General features: G+C 38.5%; 1 protein-coding gene across 1 annotated transcript; it reads right to left on the reverse strand.

The window, feature by feature from the left end:
* Positions 1-2,089: 2,089 nt before the first annotated feature.
* Positions 2,090-7,641, reverse strand: LOC107693645 (transcription factor Sox-8-like). Its single transcript, XM_016493106.1, has 3 exons — positions 7,121-7,641; positions 5,746-5,975; positions 2,090-3,688 (listed from the first exon to the last, which is right to left on the reverse strand). Exons 1-3 carry the CDS (start codon positions 7,486-7,488, stop codon positions 3,090-3,092), a joined length of 1,197 nt encoding a protein of 398 aa, XP_016348592.1. The 5' UTR covers positions 7,489-7,641; the 3' UTR covers positions 2,090-3,089.
* Between the last annotated feature and the right edge of the window lie 642 nt (positions 7,642-8,283).

Here is an 8,283-nt window from a genome sequence, read left to right on the forward strand (position 1 = left end):
GTGTGTGTGTGTGTGTGTGTGTGTGTACCTGGATCTTCCCTACATCATGGGTGTCAAACTCAGTTCCTGGAGGGACAGAGCCGTGCAGAGTTTAGAATCAACTCTAATTAGACACACCTGACTCAACTAATCAAGTTTTTCAGGCTTATTTGAAAACTACATGGTATGTGTGTTGGAGCAGGGTTGGAACAAAACTGTGAAGGGCTCTGGCCCTCCAGGAATTGAGTTTGACACCCCTGCCCTTCATTATGGGGAACAAATTTCCCCACAAGGATAGTAATAGCTCTGCATTTTTGGTCCCCACGAGGAAACAAGCTTATAAATCATATAAAATAACGTTTTTTGAAAATCTAAAAATGCAGAAAATTTTGTGTGAGGGGTAGGGTTATGTTAAGGGGATAGAACATTGGACAGTATTGGACAGTAGAAAAACCATTACACCTATGGAATGAACCCAGAAAACCTGTGTGTGTGTGTGTGTGTGTGCGCGTTTTTGTGACAAATGAGGTAAATTTGTATAATGACAAGGGTATGACAAGGAGAAGGTGACTTTTCGTGTGTGTGTTTGTGTGTGTGTGTGTGTGTGTGTTGAAGGGGTTTGTCAGACACCGTTGCCTGACCTGATGCATTCCACTGCCTTCCCCATCAGCCTGGCTCCACTGCCCTGTGGAATTGTGGGTAAGTCAGTGTTGGTTCTGTCTGGCTGCTTGTTGTCATTGGCGTCTGGGCTGAACGAGCGAAGTTGGGAGACACTAACTCATACAGACACAGCAGGAGGCTGTTTACAGCCCAGCAGGAAATCATTCAATTAGGGAGGAGTCGCTCAAGCACTGGCCATCCCATTTACTTCATCAGACTGATCCGGGAAGGTAAAGACCCTGAGAGCATCGCCGCAGCTGCCAATCACTCACACACACCACTCTCTATATAAAAGGCCTTGTTTTGAATATTTATTGACATCAAAGAGCACATGAATTTTGCCCCTAACATGTAAAAGCAGGCTACTCTGAATTGTGAAACTCCTATTGTTCGTTTAGAAGATGCATGTTTGCTGTCCAAGTTGTCAGACATATTATATCTTGGATATACACTATATAACAGATTGCAGCTTACAGCAGTTAGTTCCAGTCCTTGGATTTGATAGGTTGAATCACTGAGACTTTTTGCTCTGTTTGAGTTTCAGACAGACTGTCAATCTGTGTGTTAGTGGTGGGGATTTTCAGTGTCTTTCTCTGCATGTTACATAGTTATGGCAGTAGGTGGCGACAAATTCATTTTTGAATGAATCATTGAATCATTCATTTAACAAATTGCTTTAAAGACACTGATTCATTCAGCAGAACATGTAATTGTATAAATGAGTGAGTTCAAAAGCAAATAAACAAAAATAAATAAAACAAAATAAATTAATTTCAGTGTTCAAAGAAGAAGCACACAATTCATCAATTACCTAAACAATATGCATTTAGGCTTACAAATAAAAATGATATAGTATCAGTAATTTATCTAATAAATCAATTATTTACTTTAGCTAAAAAATCATAATCTTCAAATTAAAAAATGAATCTTCAAAGAAACTCACTTAATTTTGACTTGAATTTCTCTTGAAGAAATAATCTTCTTTCCCCATTTAGACTCTTGAAATTTTTTCTAACAAATAAAAATGTTTCAAATATATTTTAAATTTTTATTGTTGTTGATTTTCAGAATATACATTTCCAAACAAAATAATACTTGAGTACACCAGGTCTTTATCTGCATGTTTCAAAGTTACGCCAGTAGGTGGCGAGAAATTAATTTATGAGTGAATCATTCATTCAACTGATTCGTTCAAAGAAACCGATTCATTCTTTCAGTGAAACAGGTGACTGTATTTCAGAGTGAGTCATTGAATCGTTTACTCAACCCATTCATTCAAAAGAACTGATTCATTCAGGAACAAAGCACCACTACTGCCTTTTGCTCTGAGATCAATTAATTGTTGGATCACACACAAAGTAACTGCAAATATTGTGTATGAAATGTAAGTTCCTTAATCATTATGCTCTTTAAATGCCAACAGAAAAATAAAAAAGAGTGAAACGTTCGGAAACCGGGGTCTATATATAACAACAACTCAACATAGTACGCTATAATTGTGTTCGAAATCAAAGTCATAAGATACACTTCATCTTGTAGTGCTTACTGCATACTGTCCAGTTTTAAGACCCAATAATGTCAGCGAGCAAAATGATGCGTGCTGTACATATCAACACTAATTACATTCTCCACTTCAAAACCATCAATGTAATAAAACGTAGTGAAAGGAAAATAAGTCCTAGTCCACCCACACCCATCTGCTGTGGAATCACTGGCTCTTTTCCACACATGAAGAACTTATTCTCTTATCCTGCACTCAATTTATGCATTTTCTGCTGCTTTTGTTGCTGTTTATCCAAATAGCAGAGGGTAGTGTCTGTTTTTGCTCTTCTTTCATGTAACGGCAGTGGTAATGATTTTCTGCTTTGTATTTGTTTTGTTCCCTCCCTTAATTAATGCCTCTTTTATAAAGAAAACAAAGAGCCCTTTGAGACGCTGTCATTCAGAATCAGGCCTCTCTCTTTTCTGCTCTCCCTCACTGTTTCTTGGCTTTGTAAAGACTCTGTAGTTGATCTAGCATCTCTCCGATATTCAAATACAGCTTCATTTTGGATGCAAATAACGACAAAAGCACAAGTTGTTCTGCTAGTTTGACAGTTAGACTCGGCCTTCATCACCAATGAAGACATCAGACGGTACCACACATTCATTCATTCTACATTTTAATTGCATATTATCAAGACAAATCCTTGATTGTGTTTAAATAGCGCATTGCATGTTGACAGTCTGTTGCATCTCACTCCAAAATACAAACACTTTTATCCAAGCCGAAACATTCAATATTGAAAAGTGAATCCAAAGTCTGTTAGGAAAATCACAATTGCCAGAAAAGACTCTGAAATGGCAAGATTAAAAAGTATCAGCAAAAACTGAATTTCCGGAGCATTCGTATGCATGTTCAAATGTTCCATAATTCTCAGCATCAAACATCTCTGACCCAAAAACTGGCTTCAGGGTCGTGTTAAAGTCGTGTAAACCGGCTGCTCCCAGCTTGCACCGGGACTGTGAGACGGACTCGACAAGCTGTTGAGAACAGGAGTCACGTACGATCTTCTGGAGGAATGGAAGTACGGATATTGGTAAATGCCGGCGGGATACCCAGAAAATGTGGTGAAGTACGTCGAGTTCTGCTGGCCGGGACAGTCAGTGAGTTCAGATTGGGTCGGTGACCCGTGAGAGTCTCCGTAATGAGATGGACTCAATTGTTCTGTTTTAATGAGCGGCCTTTGTTGGTTTGGTGACCCCTTGTTCCATGCCGAAGCGCTGCTGTGAGGATGATGGTGGTAGGATGCGCTGAGACAGCCGGGACTGGAGTGCTGCCCGCTTGTGTTCTCCATGTGACCGTTTACCGGCAGGTACTGGTCGAACTCATGCACGTCGAATGGGCCCATGCCGCCGATGACGTCGCTGCTGAGCTCCGAGAGGTCCACGATGCCGAAGTCGATGTTGTGTCTTGCGTTTTCCGACACGCGCCGGGACTCCAGCTTCACGCTTTGATGCTGATCGGACTTCGGGGAGGTTGGAGGCGTGGGAGGACTGTGTGGTTGACCTGGGTTGGAAACATTGAATGTGTTTTGTTGGGTAGAGTTGGAAAAAATAAACTACACTATATTATAACTACACTATCTTTACATTGAGCAGTTCTTAAAAGAACCATTTTTTCTTAGCGTGGAGAACATTTTCAAAATCTAAGACTCTTTTTCCACTATAAACAACCTTTTGTGGAATGGAAAGATTCCATGGATGCTAAAGGTTCTTCATGGAACCTTTATTTTTCAGTGTCAAGTCAAGTCACCTTTATTTATACAGCGCCTTTAACAATACAGATTGTGTCAAAGCAACTGTACAGCATTAAATACAAAATAGTGTGTCAATAATGCAAAATGACAATAGTAAACACTCAATTTTCAGTTAAAGGCTGTTCATCATTGAATTCAGTGATTTCATCATCCAGCTCAGTTTAAATAGTATCTGTGAAATCAAGTCGACGATATCGCTGGAAATTAAGTGTCCCCAGTCAATGCCAGTGTGTTGGCATTGATGGTCCGTGAGGAATCTTTAACATCCAACAGTCTTAAAAATCAAGGTTCTTTAATCGTTCAATGCTTCCAATAACGTCCATGCACAAACGGTCCTTTACAGTGGAAAAGGTTATCAAAGTGTTCTTTACAATAAGAAAAAAATTTTGTTTTCTGGAAGGTTCTTTGCGGAACCAAACATGGTTCAGAACCACATATTAAATGGCTTTTACTATGTACTTACATTTAAATTAATGATTTAATACAATGCACTTATTGTGTACATGCATGTTTTTATATTTGAAAATTACATCCGTAATTAATTGATGTAGTTACATCTGTAATTACACTGTTGTACCCCTTAAACCTAACCAAACCACCAAACCTGCCCCTAACTTTACCTGTAATGTGTCCACCTCAATAGCAGCAAAAGTGTTTTTCAATTCAACATGAACACAATAGGTACATTGCACCTATTCATTCTTTTATTATTAAGTGCATATAGTATTGAATGACACCTAATATAAAGTGGGACCAATGGTTCTTCTACACTCTTAAAAATAAAGGTTCTTTATTGGCATTGATGATTAACACCCATGGAACCTTTCCATCGCACAAAAGGTTCTTAACAGTTGAAAAAGTTTCTTTAGATGATTAAAATGTTCTTTACACTTAGGAAAAATATGTTTTTTTCAAGAACTGTTCACTGGAAGGTTCTTTGAGGAAGCAAAAAACGGTTCTTCTATCGCATCACTGTGAAAACCCCTCGTTCCATTTATTTTTAAGAGTGTGGAACATTTCCATTGCTCGAAAGGTTCTTTTTAAGAGCTGTTTACTGGAAGGTTCTTTGAGGAACCCAACATGGTTCTCAGTGTAAGTGCAGAGGCGCCGTGTGAACAAGATGTTACTGACTAAATGTTCTAGACTAAATGTGAACATGCATTTACTCATCTCACTTGCACAAAAACAGATTCAGTATTCCTCAAAATGAATGAAAACAGTGCAATGCAAACCTGCAATAATTAAAAGTATTAAATAACACATATCTTTTATGCATTTAATCACATTTTATTAATCAATATCTTTGCCGCCGACATTCGATGATCCAATTCAGCCATATTAATAAGCAAAAATGACTTAAAATAAACATGACATTTGTTTTTCTTTCGTTTTGTTTCATTGCTGAAGAGTGTTGAACTTTCTTCTCCTGCATTCTTCATGCAATCCAGAATGGCTGAGGCGTATTCGTTTCACTTTTGGTTTGGTTTACATTTGCCAAAAATATAAATTTTTATATTAAAAACAAATTAGCAAGCCCAGCCCAAATGAGGAAAAGTAACGCAAAAGTAACGTAACGCATTACTTTTCACAAAAGTAACTAAGTAATGCAATTCGTTACTTTTTTAGGAAGTAACGCAATATTGTAATGCATTACTTTTAAAAGTAACTTTGACCCCAACACTGATGGTTCTTCTATGGCATCGCTGGGAAAAACCCCTTTATGGAAGCTTAAAAAAGTGTAGCCTAATAAAATGCATATGACACACCACAATTTGTAAGACAATCGATCTTTCATAAATCAACTCACCACCATGGGCCGGTTGAAGGTGCATCCCTCTCATAGCCGCTTCCGTCTTGTACATTTGATCCGAGGGATGATGGGTCTTCTCGGCTCCCGCGTCCGCATCACTCTGACCCGGCTTCAGGCTCTTCCGCCTCCGCGGCTGGTACTTATAATCCGGATAGTCTTTCTTGTGCTGGAGTCGCAGTCTCTCTGCCTCTTCCACAAACGGTCGTTTCTCGCTCTCAGAGAGCAGCCTGGATGAGCCGACGCAAAGCATGGAACGGAAAAGCGCATGATCAAATGAACACAATCATGTGTGAATGATGAACAAAAATATATCCAGATTTAACTGGTAGCTGGTTTCTGGCTGCTCTAAGCTGGTGCAGACCGTCTCAGTCCAGCAACAAATCGTTTACAAGCAGCTCCACAAGATATGCCATCTATTCCTTCAAATTATGTACATGTCACTAGTACTGTAGTTAATACAGTCTCTGTATTCCACCAGTTACTAGTACATATTCAATTAGTAAACTAGTCATTTTGGTAACACTTTACAATAAGGTTTCATTCGTTAACTACATTAGTTAACATTAACTAACAATGCACAATACTTCTACAGCATTTATTAATCTTAGTCAACATTTACAAACACATTTTTAAGATCAAAAGTTGTATCTGTTAATATTACTTAATGCACTAACATTAAATGAACTATTATTAACTAACAATAACAACGATAAATAAATGCTGTAAAATATTGTTAGTTAATGCAATAACTAATGTTAGCAAATTAAACTTTATTGTACAGTGTTTCTGAACTTTCTTTGCTACTAGTACTCCATACAGTATGTGACTTCTAACAAATTGCTAATTTTCTGAGTTCTGTTGTTCATAACTGTTCACATCCGACTAGTATGTATTCCGAATCGTTGCATACACTCCAGTTTTAACTATTCACTAGGTAATATACTTATGAGAAGCTAGTATCGATCTCATTCAGCTGATTCCAACAGTTACATTTGTTTTATTACGCGTTAAATAACTAATCTGAACTGCTGCATGGTTTACATTTGAATTCAAAATCCTACTAAGATTAAACATTCTAGTGTCTAATTCAAGTGCGTGTCTATTTAATTAGTACTGGGAAACTGGAGAGTACTCCTAGAGAGTACTAGTATCTGATTTAGTTCCTAGTGACGTTAAAAAGATACATTTGCCTTTTAAAATCAGTACTAGTAATATACAAAAAGCTAGTCAGTGTAAGGAGTGCTTGCCATTCACGAGCCCTAATGTTGTTCATTATTGCGCAAATACACTATGCATTGTGTAGCCTACATGATGTGCTGTAAAGTGTGATCCATCGATCGATCTCCGTGATGCTGAACGGAAGTCCACGTACCTCCATAACTTCCCGAGGGTCTTGCTGAGCTCGGCGTTGTGGAGATGCGGATACTGATCCGCGAGCTTCCTCCGCGCCGCCTGCGCCCACACCATAAACGCGTTCATGGGTCTCTTCACATGAGGCTTGTCTTTCAAAGACCTGCTGCCCTGCATAGATATCGGAACCAGCGACCAGTCATAGCCTTTGAGGACCTGCGACACCGCGTCTCGAATGCACGGGGGGAAACGTGCGTCCTCCTCGCTGCTCGCCGGGTTACCGGCGCCGGTTTGGGACTGCGAGCCTTGCTCGTCGGACATTGATGGAGAGGACGGAGAAGAGTCCACATCGCCGATAAAAGAAGGAGTTTTATCAGGCTCTTTTGACATTTTAAAAATGCGCAAACGAAGATAAACTAACGGTGACGATAAGAACGTTTACGCACGCGTTTTACGCGTGATTCAGAGTTCTAGAAAGCCGTATATTCCAAACCGACTCACTGGTTTCTTGAGTCTCAAGCCTCGGTCGATCAACACTGGTGAATGAACTGGCAACATTTCACAACTTCTTGGTAGGAGTGAAGTTTTTCTGAGGTCTCTATAGTCTCGCACTCCTCCTTCTCTCCTCTCATTGGAGGACAAGCTTTTGCGCAACTTCTCCAATTGGTCCGCAACTTTTTCAGATAATTGAACATAATTGACTAACAAATTAGACCGTAAACCCAAAGGGCTGACTTTATTTTGATGAATAAAGTTAAAAAGAACAGCATTTATTTAAAATAGAAATATTTTCTAACAAAGTCTTTATTATCACTCTTCTATCAATTTAACACATGCTTGCTGAATAAAAGCATTTCTTTCAAAAAAAAAGAAAGAAAGAAAGGAAGAAAAAAAAAAACACTGACCCCAAACTTTTGAACGCTTGTGTATATTGTTACAAAAGATTTCTGTTTTGAATAAATGCTGTTATTTGTAACTTTTTATTCATCAATTAATCCTGAAAAAAGGATCACAGGTTCCAAAAAAAAATATTAAGCATCAAAACTGTTTCCAATATTGATAATAAATCAGCATATTAGAATGATTTCTGAAGATCATGTGACACTGAAGACTGCAGTAATGATGCTGGAAATACAGCTGCGCATCTCATTAATAAATTATATTTTAAAGTATATTAAAATAGAA

This window comes from Sinocyclocheilus anshuiensis, unplaced genomic scaffold (assembly GCF_001515605.1).
Source record: "Sinocyclocheilus anshuiensis isolate Anshui unplaced genomic scaffold, SAMN03320099.WGS_v1.1 scaffold546, whole genome shotgun sequence".
Classification (NCBI taxonomy): Eukaryota; Metazoa; Chordata; class Actinopteri; order Cypriniformes; family Cyprinidae; genus Sinocyclocheilus; species Sinocyclocheilus anshuiensis.

What these genes read in the sequence shown, in the direction of transcription:
- LOC107693645 (XM_016493106.1), bottom strand. Translation starts at nt 7,488, where the DNA reads ATGTCAAAAGAGCCTGATAAAACTCCTTCTTTTATCGGCGATGTGGAC. An exon ending in ACCCTCGGGAAGTTATGGAG is followed by an intron (nt 5,976 to 7,120) that starts GTACGTGGACTT and finishes CGGCTCATCCAG; the next exon opens with GCTGCTCTCTGAGAGCGAGA. An exon ending in CCTTCAACCGGCCCATGGTG is followed by an intron (nt 3,689 to 5,745) that starts GTGAGTTGATTT and finishes TTTCCAACCCAG; the next exon opens with GTCAACCACACAGTCCTCCC.